Below are 17,526 nucleotides of genomic sequence, written 5' to 3' on the forward strand. Positions count from 1 at the left end.
GAATGGTTAAAAAATAAACGTATCCAGGTGTTAGAATGGCCAAGTCAAAGTCCAGACGTGAATCCAAACGAGAATCTGTGGAAAGAGCTGAAGACTGCTGTTCACAAACACTCTCCATCCAACCTCACTGAGCTCGAGCTGTTTTGCAAGGAAGAATGGGCAAGAATGTCAGTCTCTCGATGTGCAAAACTGATAGAAACATACCCCAAGCGACTTGCACCTGTAATTGGAGCAAAAGGTGGCGCTACAAAGTATTAACGCAAGAGGGTCGAATAATATTGCACGCCCTACTTTTCGGTTTTTTATTTGTTAAAAAAGTTTAAATTATCCAATAAATTTTGTCCCACGTCACGATTGTGTCCCACTTGTTGTTGATTCTTGACAAAAAAATTAAAATTTTATATCTTTATGTTTGAAGCCTGAAATGTGGCGAAAGGTTGCAAGGTTCAAGGGGGCCGAATACTTTTGCAAGGCACTGTAAGAATATATCTTTAAATCTTTAAAAAAAACTCTCATTTGCAAGGCGTGGCGGCTTCTATTTTGATGTGGCGGTGTGCCAAAATCTTTTGTGTGTAGGGATAACCCTGTGATTGACCAATATTTCATTCTTTCAACATGTAGGGGTCATTTTAGGCATAGCTGATGTGCTAAACTCGTACCATTCCATGCACAAAGACTGTAAGCTCATACATTTACTTTCTGCCCAACATATCATGATGTTGGCGATATAAGATCCTCATGACAGTATGTCATTTTATATCATTTTGTCGATGTATATTGTTATATCGCACATCACCAAATGTATATGTCATCTTTTTTTTTTCCTTCTTTTTTTTTTTTTTTTTGCAAGACACAGTGTCCAAGACCGTGCGACTTGACCTGCAAAACGAAGCTCAGTGGACTAGACGTTCCCACCAGGAAAGTGTTACTGTCCATGGAGCACCGTTCGAGTTCATTTAAGTGACATCGTTTTGTTTTTTAACTTTTTTCCAGTGTTGAATTGACATCGAAATATTGCACCAGTCCTCCTGCTTCAGTCCCCACTAAACAGTGCATGGTTTGCTGAAAACCGGTTTCTGATTGGCCTACGGGCAACCATGGCCCACAACCAATATGACCCATTTTCGACCCTAAGAAGGCAGACTGAGAGAGACCCCCATCCGTCGTTCTCTGGTGAAAGACTTGGCCTCAGCTCCTATGGGGGTCTTTCGCAAGTTTCTGACAGCGATGAGATTTCCACGTTGGTTCACAGTTACCGGGAAAGAGCCAACACCAGTCAAGACATTTATTCTTCAAAGGAAAACGATTGCGGGCAGGACTTCCTCTCCTCGGGTGTGACAGCAAGATCCTCCCAAAAGATCAACAGACACTCTGACGAAGGCGATAGCTCCGTCAGTCGCTTGTTTGACTACGGCCGAACCTCCTCCACCGCCGCCACTTCTTCTCACTATTCTCAACCATCAATATCAGGAGGACGTTCTTTGCTTGCTAGTGAGGAGGATCACAACGTCTCCTCCATTCCACGCCTACCTGACGGCAAGCCTGACACGGACCAATCATCTGAGCCCTCTCAACCCATATACACGGCCGAGTTAGCCGCCGACATCCTTTTGAAATTTGGACTTGGACACGAAGACTTAGAACATCTTTTTTCCTACCCAGAAGACCAGGTCACCCCTGAGACTTTGCCCTTCATCTTGCAAGAAATTCGCATTAAGAAGAACAGAAGGGTCTCTAATCCCAATTGCTCCAAACCTTTGCGTGAACCACCCCCCGACCGAGCCCATGCTAGTGGGGACAGTTGGAGAAGTCCTGGCCTGGCACAAAAGGACACACCATCTCCTCTTCGCCAGTCAAGTAAAGTCATCGACTATAGACAAGTTAACAAATATGCTAGCAGGATGGAGGAGGATGTTCAGGGCATAGCAAAAAGAGTTGAAGGTGACAATTTGCTGACAGTAGACGACTTGGACAGAAGTTGCAGTCAAGACCTGGTGCAGCAGGTGGGAAGAAGTGCAAATTCTTCCTTGAATCAACAGACGAGTTCCAGCTCTTTATTCAGCTCTATCCTGACATCCGCCTCTCCCAAAAGTCACAATCCAGTCAAACCAGCGGCAGCTATTGTAAAGTCCGTTTCCCCATATTTCTCTTTACCGAAAAAGGAACCAGATCTTCGAAACATCAAATCTCATACCCCGAAATCCAGTGATTCTAAACAAGTACAGCCTCTGCTTAAATCATTATTAAAGCCACAACCACAAGCCCCGAAACCAATTCGACGTAGCGTCCATCCCAGCAGACCTCATCTCGTGGTGCTTGGAGGAGATGATATGAGCAGCAGCTGTGACCTGATTTCAAATATAGCTCCAGCTAGTGACAATAAGTCCAAAACTCCGCAGATGCCTTCACAATGGCAGAATATCAAGGAAGAGCAGCCACAAAAGGAGGTGTACAAACAGAAACTACTGGAGGTCAAGAAGACGCAGCAGCCGCCGAGCAAGAAGACGCCCCAGGTGTCGATCTCGGCCAACAAGCAGCACTTGCCAGCGAACCTGCAATTTGTTCCGATGGAGAGTCAGCAGTTTCACCCCGTACCGAAAACATTCCCCATTCCTAGCATCTTGAGCGTGAGTCCAGATCCGTTGTGCAGCCCAGGTCTAAGTTCCGGCGTTGCACAGGACCTGAAACCGGCACAGGAGACGGTCCTTCCGGGTTTTTCCACAGCTGTCCTGATGCGGGACTACTCTGCAGCCACGGCAAAGGTCTTTCCACACTCGTGTTCTTTGTGTCACAAAGAGTGTGTCCATTTGAAGGTGAGTGGACATCTGCTTTGTTGTTTCTTCTCCCTATGGCTGCTTAATTCTCTCTTTGTCACATTTTGTACATACACATCACTGCACTATTGTAATGTGTTGTACTTTTTGGGAGTTGTACCAGCGTTTTGTTGAGCTGCAGGGTTTCCCCTAGGATTTCTTGAAGCTGTGGTGGTGGCCTGCATCGGAGTCGGACAGCCTCACCATGTTGTGCCACAGTCGTAATTGTGTCATGTCATGACAAATAGGATGTTTTTCCCCCAAGAAGAATCATAACAAAGATATATTTGAAATATATCATTAGTTAGGCTAATGTCGTAGCTCTCAGCTACAGTACAAGTACGTAAAATGCGTCGCTGATTACAGCTACGTTATCCTACGTAATAATACAACATTTTTTTTCTCGTAGCAATCGTACGACTTACATCTCGTAGTCGTTCTTTTTCCTTTTATTTGGCCCTAATACATACTAAATTACCACAAAAATAATAGTCCTGTTAACGGACCCATTTCAAGGAATAGGGGAAAATTCTAATAGCCGTGTAAAGAGTTTTACTAGTTTCGGTGAGAAGGTGAATAGTTTTTTTTGTCGTTCGTGAACTACATTTTCACACAAATGCACATCAAGGTACTATTAATTTAGCAAGGAGAGGTATGAGAGTCATTTTTCGAGTGTCCCAGAGCTTGCGAAACTTGAAAAAAAGTGCATTTATCAAGGTTTGGTCAGCCGCGATTGCGTATATCTGTCTACCGAAAAAGCCTAATAGCACAGCTATAAGTACGCCTGCCCCTCTGCTATTGGATGCGTTGTTGACGTTAGCGTGACGGTGCTATTTTGAGCCCCGCCTCTCGGCACAAATTCATTCAAACTTGGTCTTCCCTCTGTCAGAGAAGTTCAATTTTGAACCGCAAGACAAGTGGCAATCAATAGCTCAAATGAGAAATTAATCAACACAGCCAAGGATTGCCTGCTTTGAAGACTTAATAGAGAACAGGATATATATCCATGTGCTCCAGCCAGGTGCTTTGAACACTCAGGAGTACAGTGAGGCAAAGTGAGCCAAGTTCCTTTATACTATTGAAAGGGCGTTACCTAAGGATGCTTACTGTGAAACAGAAGTGAAACTTATTACAGCCCAACCTGGGGATTTTCCATAAAAAACATCTTGAGTAGACCTGGAAAACTAGCTCTGGCTGGTAGGGGTGTAACGGTACACAGAAATCTCGGTTCGGTACATACCTCGGTTTTGAGGTCACGGTTCGGTTCATTTTCGGTACAGTAAGAAAACAAAATGCAAAATATAAATGTGCTAGTTGTTTATTACACACTTTTGTGCTTTCAACAATAGGATCATTAGACTATACAAAGCTAGAATTCTGCTCAAAAATAGAAAATACAATATTCTGAAATATAGATATTTTGAAAAACAAAATAAAAATAACTTTGGCTAAGACTTTTCCTTTAAGATAAATATCTGATGTGCAAAATTGAACAGTTGCAACACTGAAGTGAAGAGTTGTTCCATCTATATTCTTTTTTTAATTGAATTCCCCACCCAGAGAGCCAACCATCTTCCATGTTAACATTTAACCGTTACCCACGCTGCTCACTGCACTTCTGAGTGGTGCGATGGCCCTGGCCGTTTAATTGTTTTCATTTTTGAGACTGTCAGTCATCTGATCGCCGCGTCCGCCAACTGGGTGACTCCCCTCCCAACGTGGCGTACTCTGATTGACGCCGGACGGGCTGACGACGTCACCGCCGCTGACGGGCCACCGGAACTAGCCGCTGTCTGACATGTATCCATTATGCAGCGCTTTGTTTACATTTGCGGCAATAACGGCACTTGCTTTACTGCAGCTAATCCGATACACGGTAATACGGCTCTGGGTAATACTATTAGGCCGTTGTTTGAGCTTGCATACCCGCGTGTGTGTTGTATTGTGCCTGAGTCTTGTTAACCAAATAAAGGCAGCGTTAACAAAAGTCATCTGACCGCTCGTCAAAGTAAAAAAAAACAAAATAACAACTGGTTGCCGCGACGTCTGACCGCTATCTCTCGCTATTTCACCTGTTCTCCCATTCTTCCTGCTTGCTTCCGTCTACGTCACTGCTCCCCAGTCCGATCGTCATCTTAAGGGGGCCGCGATTAGTTACGGACATTACAATACAAAATGAATACGTTGCCGCTAGTTTGAAATGGCCTTAAAAAACAGTAGCAAGGCATGGCAGCTTTTATTTTGGTTTGCTGGTGCGCCACAATCTATTATATTAGGATGTATTGCAGGAATCTGACCTTTTAGCCAGACTGCTGGAATCGTGCTTGCGAGATGTCAAAAAGCATATGAATTAATTTCACCATTTTGTCTTCTGTCCATTTGTCCAGTCTGTGTCGAAGCAAACTGACTCGGAGGCTGTGGCCAAAACTCTAGCCCCCGCTGTGTCCGTAGAACTAGCCAAGATAAATCCAACTTCTTCCGAAGCAAGACCTGCTGAACCATCCACAGCCGCCTCTGCAGCCAATGAAAAGCCTGTGGTGGGCAAAACAACGTCTGACCAGCAGAAATTGTCCTCTGCAAAGACCGAGGTTTGGTGCAAGGCTTGGCGATCTTTCTGATTTCCTTCAAAGTCATACCCTAGTCTTCTCTGCCTTTGCAGTCAGTCAAAACCTCAGGCCCAACCATAGTGACCCTGAAAGGAATCCTCAGTTCTATCACTTACGAAGACATTTTGACTGCTGTTGAGGTGTACGGAAAAATCGAATCCGTTGTCCTGTTTCACCAGAAATCGCAGGTAGCTTTCTTTGTGTTTCTTCACCACACACTGGAAGCAATCTCTAGAGGTTTTTCACCGTCACGGGAATCCTGGCGTATTTCCGCCTACCATTTTGGATCTCAAACGCCGGTTTTTTTTTTGTAATTTATTTTACGTCGAAGGGAAGAAAAAATTGAAATTGCCATCATTTCCAACAAGCTACAACAATTACTAGCATAACTCGTGAGAGGTATATTCACAAAATGAAACAAATTGGGGTGAACGGATCCATATTTGTTGCCAAAATCGTCATTTAAGGACATTACAGTGGGGCAAGTATTTAGTCATCCACTAATTGTGCAAGTTCTCCCACTTGAAAATATTAGAGAGGCCTGTAATTGTCAACATGGGTAAACCTCAACCATGAGAGACAGAATGTGGAAAAGAAAAACTGAAAATCACATTGTTTGATTTTTAAAGAATTTATTTGCAAATCATGGTGGAAAATAAGTATTTGGTCGATACCAAATGTTCATCTCAATACTTTGTTATGTACCCTTTGCTGGCAATAACGGAGGCCAAACATTTTATGTAACTCTTCAGTTTTCACACACTGTTGCTGGTATTTTGGCCCATTCCTCCATGCAGATCTCCTCTAGAGCAGTGATGTTTTGGGGCTGTTGTTGGGCAACACGGACTTTCAACTCCCTCCACAGATTTTCTATGGGGTTGAGATCTGGAGACTGGCTAGGCCACTCCAGGACCTTGAAATGCTTCTTACGAAGCCACTCCTTTGTTGCCCTGGCTGTGTGTTTGGTTTCATTGTCATGCTGAAAGACCCAGCCACGTCTCATCTTCAATGCCCTTGCTGATGGAAGGAGATTTTCACTCAAAATCTCTCAATACATGGCCCCATTCATTCTTTCCTTTACACAGAACAGTCATCCTGGTCCCTTTGCAGAAAAACAGCCCCAAAGCATGATGTTTCCACCCCCATGCTTCACAGTGGGTATGGTGTTCTTTGGATGCAATCGAGTATTCTTTCTCCTCCAAACAAGAGAACCTGTGTTTCTACCAAAAATTTCTATTTTGGTTTTATCTGACCATAACACATTCTCACAGTCCTCTTCTGGATCATCCAAATGCTTTCTAGCGAACCGCAGAGGGGCCTGGACGTGTACTTTCTTCAGCAGGGGGACACGTCTGGCAGTGCAGGATTTGAGTCCCTGGCGGCGCATTGTGTTACTGATAGTAGCCTTTGTTACTGTGGTCCCAGCTCTCTGTAGGTCATTCACTAGGTCCCCCCGTGTGGTTTTGGGATTTTTGCTCAACGTTCTTGTTATCATTTTGACGCCACAGGGTGAGATCTTGCATGGAGCCCCAGCTCGAGGGAGATTATCAGTGGTCTTGTATGTCTTCCATTTTCTAATAATTGCTCCCACAGTTGATTTCTCTACACCAAGCATTTTAGCTATTGCAGATTGTCTTGACAGCCTGGTGTAGGTCTACAATTTTGTCTTTGGTGTCCTTCGACAGCTCTTTGGTCTTGGCCATAGTGGAGTTTGGAGTGTGGCTGACTGAGGTTGTGGACAGGTGTCTTTTATGGTAAAACGGTAAATGGACAGTACTTATATAGCGCATTTATCTGCATGGTTACCATGCCCAAAGCGCTTTACATTAGCACACATTTACCCATTCACGCACACATTCACACACCAATGGGGCTTTTGCCATGCAAAGCTACCAACTGCGCCACGGCCGCCCCCTTTTTATACCGATAATGAGTTACAACAGGTGCCATTAATACAGCTAACGAGTGGAGCCGCGTTAGACCTTGTTATAAGAAGTTAGAACTCTTTGACAGCCAGAAATCTTGCTTGTTTGTAGGTGACCAAATACTTATTTTCCACTCTAATTTGGAAATCTTTAAAAATCAAACAATATGATTTTCTGTTTTTTTTTCCACATTCTGTCTCATGGTTGAGGTTTACCCATGTTGAAAACTACAGGCCTCTCTAATCTTTTCAAGTAGGAGAACTTGCACAATTGGTGGTTGACTAAAATGCTTATTTGCCCCACTATATATTTATTTTAAAAAAAAGTTAGCGAGAGAGAAGTCGGCCCGACCCGACCGTAAATAATCACACTTAAGTCGCTCCAGAGTATAAGACGCACGTTCTGCCAAACTAGGAAAAAAACTGCGACTTGTTGTCCGAAAAATACGGCAACTGCAGCCAAATACAACGCAGTACTTCACGGATACGTATTTTGTCGCAGTGTATCTACTTTGAGCGGTGATTGCCGCCTAAAAACTTAGCTTTGCAAAGCTACGTCGTGCGTACAAACGAGAAGCGTGGCGTGAGGTCCAAGATGGCCGGTGCCCTTTTGGCGGAAGTGCAGTGACAACACGTGAAAATGCTCTTTCTACAAGAAGCATGAAGAACATGTTCAGTGTTACATTGACTTGGGAAGCACCAACGTGGTCACCATCTGTGTCTTTTTGTGTTTTTGCCCAGGCAATTGTGTGTTTTGAGGGAAAGGAAGACGCAGACAAACTGCGGAAGGAAAGACACATCAAAATTAAAGGTTTCCTTGTCTCTGTTCAGGAAGAAAAAGTGGGCATTTTGATTGCATATTTGTGTGGTTTTCTCTGTAGAAATATTTAAATGGGTTTCTATTCTGCTGTAGGAGGATGTCCCCAGTGTACAAAAGCACAATCCTCAGAGGTAAGTAACACATTACTGCTCTTGTGAGTGTTTATAATTTGAAAACCTTCATAATATCGCTATCTTAGTTTTTTTAGGAATCCCCTTTCGCTGACCAAAGTCTCTAAGATGCAAACATCAAAAAGTGCCTCTGGTGCACCTGCTACTCAGACTAAAGCGGAGACTATCCCAAGCAAGCTGAAAAAAAAGAAGGCCGAGTTCAAGCGTGTAGATCTGGTACCCACCAGTGGTTCTGATGCGACGCTTCAGACGAATTCGATGCCCTCGTGTACCTCTAAAGCAGAGAATCCTCCCACATGCGTCACTGACACATCCGTAAAGACGAAAACTGCACCTTCACAAAATTCTAGGGCAAGGTTGGCGAAGGACGGAGTACTCCCAAAAAGCTCCGACGTTCCTCCGAAGGCTGTTGTTGCGGCCTTTGATGGAGCCGTGACAAATGATCTGTTGGAAAACTGTTGCGCCGATGCAACGATGGAGGAGGATGAATCTCCATCTCCATACAACTCTGATTTGATGCTCACCCTCGGAGAGAGGACATGTGAATTTCTGCTTCCACATCAAATTGGCAAGTCCCAAAATGTTGTCAACATACCATGGTATGAAAAAGTATCTGAACCTTTTGGAATTTCTCACATTTCGGCATAAAATCTGATCTTTATCAAAATCACACACATGGAAAAAACAGTGTCTGCTTTATTTAAAAACACCCAAATTTTCAAATTTTAATGAGGATAGCATGCAAATAATGACAGAAGGGGGGAAATAAGTAAGTGAACCCTCTGCCTAAGGAGACCTAAAGAGCAATTGAAACCATTTTTTACCAAACAATTTAAGTCAGGTATGTGCCCAATCACTGACGAGTGGTTTAAAACGGCCCTTCCCACTATAAAACACACACCTGGTAAGAATTGTCTTGATGAGAAGCATTGTCTGATGTGCATCATGGCTCGGTCAGAAGAGCTGTCTGAAAACCTGCGATCAAAGATTTGCCACTTTTACATGGAGCCAAATATTCCAATTACAATCGGTTTAGATGTTCAAACCGAATAAACGTGTTCCATATAAACACCTCATTCGGAATGAACAGGCCCAAACCGAATGGAATTTCATTCCGATTCACAGGGGTGGAATATTCCTTTTCCCAAACCGATTAGAAGTAAAATTATATCATGTAAACAGGGAAGCGGAATGGTGTCTGGTTGCGTTCTTTCTGCACATGCTCCGTACTGACGTGGTGACGTCACTTGGTGACGTAAGTAACGTCACTTGCAACATGGCTTCCAAGCACACGCACAGCGCACCCACAGAACTTTTTAAATGAACGGCGTATCATTCTGAAGTTTTGTTTCCACTCGAAAAGTTAAAACATCAGCTGATCTGACGATCGATCTCCATGTTTTGCAACGTGACGCTTTGTTTTGATTAATCTGCGCATGTCAGACGGCAGTTGTCAAACGTCCTTTCCGAATAAAGGCAGACACATGTAAACGCTGGATCGGAATAGATGAAGTGACATGTAAACAGCTGATGTGAAATTTCCATTCGGAATGATTTGAATCGGTATGAATAAAAGTCAGCATGTAAACGTGGCTACTGACAATCATAGACAATTACAAAATGTGATATGATTTGGCCGAAGGAACCGAAGAAGAAGACAAAGGCAAACGGGATGAAGCATATGCTTATCAGTTTCCCGTCCCCCATACAACTTAAGACGCACATTCAGGCATGGAACATACATCAAAACTGTACAATAACACAATCAACAATCTGAGTTTAGTAACTTAGCGTCCAGTCAAGCAGCTCAATTAATTTCAGGGCGTACAAGGTTATGGCTTAGTCATGTCCCTGACATTTTTGCATCTGTTTGCTGTGGAACATTTTGTTGTGGCTATGTGTGTGGCAGAAGTGATTATGTGTTATCACAGCTGGTGTGAGTAGCGGCAACAATTGGCGCACACAAAGGTCACTTTAACAGTTTCATCAGACATGAATGTATAAAATCAAACAACATGCTGTACGTATTTTATCCCAAGATTAATGTCTCCACAACGAAAATATGTTTATTATTCATTTTATACAGTATCTTTTCCATATACTAGACATTTGAATCAGGAGCTAGGTAGACACAGCAGATAATTATGTTTTTACAATTGGGGATTAGGAGCTCAATTGTGATACATTCCAGGAGATTGTCAATCATAATTGCAACACCCCCTCCCCCCTTAGATGCCCGATTCATTCGTGTCATGTCATGTCCGTGCAAATTAAAGTCAGAGCCTTTGTTATCATTAGTAGATAATCCTTAGTGTGTTCGAGATTCTTGTAGAGACTCCTACCGTTGATAAGTTTCAGCGTACCGTCCACATCCACGAGTTGTTATACTGGTCCGCTGTGTAGTATTTACAGTTATCCAGCTATTAAAGTCAGCTGGTCAAGACTCGTGATAGCTTTTATCTTCATATCTTGCGTCTTGACAAGGATCCTGCAATCCGAGACCCAGGTGTTGGCTATTTTCCCAATCTTCGACCCTTTCAGGTGGCGGCGCTGGTTAAGCAGGGCAGTCTTGGTCTTGTGGTCTGCCAGCTTCATGAGCACCGTCGCCGGTCCTCTCCCCCTCAGATGGGAGCAGAAGGCAGCGACGGATGTCCAGCGGTTCCATGTTTATTCCATACTCTTTCAGCTTAGCAATTGCCAGTTGCGCCACTGTGTCCCCTGGGCTAGGCGTCAGTTGTAATCCAGAAATGATGAGCTCATTTGCGCGTCAGCACTGGTCGAGATCGTCAGCCAAAATTTCTAGCCTCTTGACGCGAACATCTCTCTCCTCGACCGCCTGCTTGAGTTTCTCGTTTTCAGCGCAAATTAACTGGAGCTCTCTGACGATTTCTTGATTCTGGTTTCTGTATGGAGGATTTTATTTCATCCAAGTCTCCAGGTTTCAAATTTTTTGGCGCCATACTGGGAGTCGAGCTTGCTGGCCCTGAGCGCTTATCGGTTAAGATAAGAGAGTGCTTCAGGAGCTCAGAGTGCGTCTGTACACGGTGAAGGCTGAGCAGCGAATAGTGATTTAGGAATTGACAGTCTACAAATAGTTTGGCACTCTTCCTTCTCTCCCAAGTGACCGTGTCCACCAAAGATGATGCCAAGAGTTCAGCGCAGAACGCTCATAGAGGTAAAAAAAGAACCCTAGCGTGTCTGCTGAAGACTTACAGAAATCACTGGAACAGTCCAATGTCTGATAATGTTGCAGACATTAACTATATGTAAAATTATGGACAAGAATGGTGCTCGTGAGAGAACTCCACGGAGGAAGCCACTGCTGTCTAAAAAAAACATTGTTGCTCGTTTAATGTTCGCAAAAAGGCACTTTGACACTCCACAGAAAATATGGGCAAATTTGGGCATAATATTTTGTGGACTGATGAAACCAAAGTTGAATTGTTTGGGAGTAACACACAACGTCATGTGTGGAGGAAAAATGGAACAGCACACCAACATTAACACCTCATCCCCACCGTGAAGCATGCTGGAGGGAGCATCATGATTTGAGGCTGTTTTGCTGCCTCAGGGCCTGGACAACTTGCAATCATTAATGTTGGAATGAATTTGAAAGTTTACCAGGATGTTTTGCAGGAAAACCTTAGGCCGTCTGTCAGACAGTTGAAGCTAAAAAGAGGATGGATGCTGCAACAAGACAATGAACCATAACACAGAAGTAAATCAGGAGAACAAATTCCATGTTCTGGAGTGACCAAGTCAAAGTCCAGACTTGAACCACATTGAGATGCTGTGGCATGACCTAAAGACAGCGATTCATGCCAGACATTCCAGGAATCTGACTGAACTACGGCAGTTTTGTCGAGAGGAAGGGGCCAACATTAGTCCTGATCGATGTGCCAGACTGATCTGCAGCTACAGGAAGCGTCTGGTTGAACTTAATGCTGCCCAAAGGGGGGCCACAAAATATTGAATGTGATGGTTCACTTACTTATTTTCCCCCCTTCTGTCATTGTTTGCAATCCAACCCTCATTAAAATATGAAAACCTATAAATGTTTGGGTGTTTTTTGTTCAAGCAGACAGTTTTTTCATCTGTGTGATTTTGACAAAGATCACATTTGATGGTGAATTTATGCAGAAATGTGAGAAATTCCAAAAGGTTCAAATACTTTTTCATACCACTGTATGGAGCGCACAGACACTAAACTCTCTGTTCTGTTCTGTTCTGCTCTGCTGCAGCGGTAGTCGGTTCCCTCACCAACTTCCGTATAGTAAGATGTCGCTAGACATTTTGACTTTTACTAAGTTGACAACCAAGCAGTCATTATTTTGTCTTTGCAGTTAAAGAAAATGCGGAGGCAGTTGGTATTCTCCAACCTGCCTGTTGAGCAGGACAGCTACTGTGTCGAAGACATTATCCAGTTAGTCAAGCCGTTTGGCTTCGATTCCTTGGCTGACAAGATGTATGTTCTTCCTCAATCAAGGATGGTAGGGACCTCAGATCCAGTCTTTTGAAATGTTTTTGCAAAGTTTTTATTTCTAATTTGAAACCTTTGTCTTAAGGCATTTGTCGAGCTGACACATGAGAATGGAGTGGTTGCTGCAATGGATGCCTGGAAAACCAAAAAACCAACTCTGAAAGACACGGAGTTGGTAGTGTGTGTTCTGAGAGACAAAGTCCCCATGAAAATGGTAAACAGTAGAGGTGTGCATCGGCACTGCCCTCAAGATTCGATTCGATTACGATTCGGAGGGCAACGATTCGATTCAGTTCGATTCGGCAATGCATCGCGATGCATTAAAGCCTGGGATGCAGTAAAATTCTAAAGCAAAGCATATTTTTTGTGAATCATGAGGCAACACAAGCGGTAAGACATTAAACAGCTTTTTATTGGCTCTTATGTGTCACTCCTGGTTGAAGTCAAATAAAAATACTTTCATATATATATATATGTTAAAAAAAACAAATAAACAGATCACAGCATTTAATTAGTGCTTTGAATGAGACCAGAGCTTTCTCTTTTTTTACACACAGTAGCAGCCTTTCACACAGTGCAATATCTGAACTCCTGTGCAAAATCAGTAATAACAGTCACTGTATTTTAGTCACAACGACCCATCAATAAAAATATTCAAGCAAATATTAAAGAAAACGACAAAGAAAATATTGTAGTGCAGCAGAATCTTTATCGCATTATCAATCCAGGGATCAGTTCAGTTGCAAACAAAACATCAACAAAATAGCAATGTAGAACAAAAGTAAAATGTAGGCCTAGCCCACTATATATGTGCAATAGAGGTTAGATCGGGCCTAAAAAATCCAGCCCGACCCGGCCCGAGCCCGATCCATTAACTAGATTTGCAGGCCCAGCCTGAAAACCACCGATATTTTTTGTTGGAGTGACGCAGAAAAAAAAGCGCAGCAGCAGCAATTTATTTTCATTTCTTCGAGTTGGCAGAAAAAAACTTAAGTGTTCTTAATGTTTAAATAGTCTACATATTTTTATGATCATTATAAAAACATTTACACAACAAAATATGGCTGGGAAAGTTAAATATAAAACTGTTTTGCAGACACACAGAAGATTCAAAAGGATCACATTTCTGTTGCCTTTGTGTGCATAAATAAAAGTGTCCTTCGTAACGAATTCTCAGTTGGCAGAAAAAAAACGCAAGTTTTCTTCATGTTGAAATGGTCTACATATTTTTATGATCATTATAAAAGCATTTACACGACGATATAACGCTGGGAAAGTTTAATATAATTTTTTTTTTTTAAAAACGGTTTTGCAGACACACAGAGGAGAAGATTCAAAAGGATCACATTTCTGTTGCCTTTGTGTGCATAAATAAAAGTCCTTCGTAACGAATTCTCAGTTGGCAGAAGAAAATGCAAGTTTTCTTAATGTCATTCGCTCCCAGCCGTTTTTTCCAGATTTTGACTGATTTTTCAAGGCCCACAGAAAATTCTGTTTCATTGCTATATAAACATAGAACCCACCAAAAGAAAGATTAGACTCTCTTCTTTCAGCAGAAAAAAAAATTAAGTTCATATCTTTTTCCATTCTTTAGAAATCAGCATTAGAAAATATCTTAGTTTGAGCAATTTTCCAATTACTGATGAAAAAACGGAGAAAATGAGCTTTTTGTAAACGCATACATTTCAAACATAAGTTTGACTTTAACACGGCTATTTTTTGCTTCAGTGACATCCCAAACATCTCAATAATGTTTTCCTTTTACAAAATAACATGAACAACCAGCCAAATAGAGCGTTTGATAGCAAAGTACCAATTTATTCACACATGACTACTGAGAGATGACGGTTTGTCGCCGAGATAACGCCGTTGTCGCCACATCAGCCGTGTAAACTTCTCACAAAGATGGATTATTTTTGCGTTTCTGCGGGGTCTGCTTGGCGAGCCGCTTTACTGAGGGTCTCACTCGTTTTTGCGCAGTTTTGCAACGCCTGGCCTTCCAGGCGTCCTCTCGTTGTTTTATTCGGTCGGAGCGCCGCCTGGCATCGTGCCGGCAGCGCTCCGACCATGCTGCCCGGCCGTTCACTGCTGTTGAATCGGGTACTGCCCTCCAGTGGCCAGTTTTATTGCTTTAAAAGGGGTTTGGAGTGTTGTTCTTTGTTTCTCAGATACAGTGGAAGGTATATGTGCTTCTTATTAAAAAAAAACGCAAAAGACGTATAAATACGTTTCTGGGACAGTTAAGCATTTAAAAATAGAACGTATTTATATGTTTCCGGGAGCAAATGAGTTAAATAGTCTACATGTGTTTATGATCATTATAAAAGCATTTACACAACGAAATAACGCTGGGAAAGTTTAATATTTAAACAGGCATGCAAACTTGCCACCTTTCGGCGAAATGTCGCCGTTTTGAAATCAAAATGGGTCATTCTTCTGAATCACGTAGATCCGAGGAGAAAAAAAATGGGGCGGGGGGGGGGGGGTCAGGGGCGTCTGTCAACGAGCGAGTGAAACTTAACTTCAAAACTGTAGTCCATGCTCAAAACTACACTCTAGTCCGATGACCTAGACCTATCACCGCCACTCTCTTCTCGTGACAACAAATGACTGACAATAGTGAGCACAGTTAGCACCAATCAGCAATGAGGAGGCGGAACCCCTCCCCATCCCAGCTTCTCGCCCGGACCCGTTGGAAATTGCGGCAAGGTAAGGGATTAATGTCAAAAATGGTTAACTTCTTAAAGCTAAAAGTTTGAGAGTGACGGCCTATAATAGTCTTCATAAATCATTCAATCGTGTTGTTCGATCAATTCCTGCGCTTGTAATGGTGTCTATAACACAAGTATTCGCTTAATTTCTTGATAACTGACTTCAGATAGTCCTCGATATTTCACCGCCTCGTAGAACGCGGTTACTCGAGGTAGCGCTAACTGCGGAGGGGCTAACTAGCGCCTTTCACACAGGGCTTTGTAAGTAAAGTTAGCGAACGTCAGTTGGGATCTGAATTGTCGCCAGTTGGCGTTGTGACGAGTTATTTAAGGCCCCTTTGTAAAGCGCTTGTCAATGATAAAAAACAAAAATCATGAGCAATGAGGTAACTAGAGTGATGAACTAGTGCCTTCCATACAAGTCATGTTCAGGGCTTTGTCAGTAAAGTTCTGAATGGTCACCAGTTATTTTTTACAACGAGTTATTTAAGGCCCCTCTATACTTTCCGATAATTACATAAAGGGAAGAGTTTTGCCTTGTTGTGGAGGTCGTTTCATTCGTTTAGCCATCGAGAGTTTATCAAACCGGAGAGCTCCGCTACAGGTTGCATTTGAAAGTACCCCCATTCCCGCGTTCTTCGTACACACCCTCGTTCATAAAACAGCCTATAGGTGTACGTCTGTTTATCCAGTATGATGCCCTATCAATCGAAGTTAAGGACCATGGGACTAATTGCTTTGGTTGAATGTAAATAAAGTTATGATCACTACAGTTAATGCTTTTGAAGACTTGTATTTTTTTTTTTTTTATTCTACAGTGGGGAGAACAAGTATTTGATACACTGCCAATGGGAAAACCCATTGGCAGTGGAAAACCCATTGGCAGTGTATCAAATACTTGTTCTCCCCACTGTATCTATCTATCTATCTTACACATAATAGTTAAGTGAATGGAATTTATACTGTACCTGTACATTTATATTTTATGCTGTACAGCTGTTCTCTGCTTAATGCAAATGGGACATACTGTATATTTTATAATTTAGATTTTGTATAATGTGATACTTAATGCGTCTTATATGTTCTGATTTCAGGATGAGAGATTGACTTGTATATGTTAAATTATTATGTACTGTTTTTAATTCGAGATGTCTCTGGTTGCACTATGAAATGCACTTTTCTGCGCATGCCGTGTGTCCATGTTACTTTGTCACCTTTTTCACCCCTAACCAGTTTGCATGCCTGTTTAAAAAACGATTTTGCAGACACACAGAGGAGAAGATTCAAAAGGATCACATTTGTGTTGCCTTTGTGTGCATAAATAAAAGTGTCCTTCGTAACGAATTCTTAGTTGGCAGAAAAACACGCAAGTTTTCTTAATGTTTAAATGGTCTACGTATTTTAATGATCATTATAAAAGCATTTACACAACGAAATAACGCTGGGAAAGTTAAATATAAAATCGGTTTTGCAGACACACAGAGGAGAAGATTCAAAAGGATCACGTTTGTGTTGCCTTTGTGTGCATAAATAAAAGTGTCCTTCGTAACGAATTCTCAGTTGGCAGAAAACAAACGCAAGTTTTCTTCATGTTTAAATAGTCTACATATTTTTATGATCATAATAAAAGCATTTACACAACGAAATAACGCTGGGAAAGTTTAATATAAAAAAAATTAACGGTTTTGCAGACACACAGAGGAGAAGATTCAAAAGGATCACATTTCTGTTGCCTTTGTGTGCATACATAGAAGTGTCCTTCGTCAGTTGGCAGAAAACAAACGCAAGTTTTCTTAATGTTTAAATGGTCTACATATTTTTATGATCATTATACAAGCATTTACACAACGAAATAACGCTGGGAAAGTTTAATATAAAAAAAATTAACGGTTTTGCAGACACACAGAGGAGAAGATTCAAAAGGATCACATTTCTGTTGCCTTTGTGTGCATAAATAAAAGTGTCTTTCGTAATGAATCGCAAGCGCCACAGTGGGAGGAGGAGAAGAAAAAGCGGGCGGCGGGCGGCGCCACGGCGTTCA

At 42.2% G+C, this 17,526-nt stretch overlaps 1 protein-coding gene across 3 annotated transcripts in view; it reads left to right on the forward strand.

The window, feature by feature from the left end:
• LOC130927828 (uncharacterized) overlaps window positions 1–17,526 on the forward strand; it is an 80,400-nt gene that overhangs the window by 16,488 nt on the left and 46,386 nt on the right. The window contains exons 2-11 of one of the 3 annotated variants that reach the window (XM_057853896.1): window positions 851–914; window positions 990–2,813; window positions 5,201–5,401; window positions 5,473–5,607; window positions 8,085–8,183; window positions 8,257–8,294; window positions 8,363–8,862; window positions 12,536–12,567; window positions 12,638–12,784; window positions 12,860–12,988. In XM_057853896.1, coding sequence (XP_057709879.1) covers window positions 1,098–2,813; window positions 5,201–5,401; window positions 5,473–5,607; window positions 8,085–8,183; window positions 8,257–8,294; window positions 8,363–8,862; window positions 12,536–12,567; window positions 12,638–12,784; window positions 12,860–12,988 — 2,997 coding nt within the window. In that variant the 5' untranslated portion in view covers window positions 851–914; window positions 990–1,097. Of the gene's footprint in view, window positions 1–850; window positions 2,814–5,200; window positions 5,402–5,472; window positions 5,608–8,084; window positions 8,184–8,256; window positions 8,295–8,362; window positions 8,863–12,535; window positions 12,568–12,637; window positions 12,785–12,859; window positions 12,989–17,526 lie in introns of all 3 variants that reach the window. The other 2 variants (XM_057853897.1, XM_057853895.1) reach the window with 2 other exon arrangements.

Source organism: Corythoichthys intestinalis, chromosome 13 (assembly GCF_030265065.1).
Source record: "Corythoichthys intestinalis isolate RoL2023-P3 chromosome 13, ASM3026506v1, whole genome shotgun sequence".
Classification (NCBI taxonomy): domain Eukaryota; kingdom Metazoa; phylum Chordata; class Actinopteri; order Syngnathiformes; family Syngnathidae; genus Corythoichthys; species Corythoichthys intestinalis.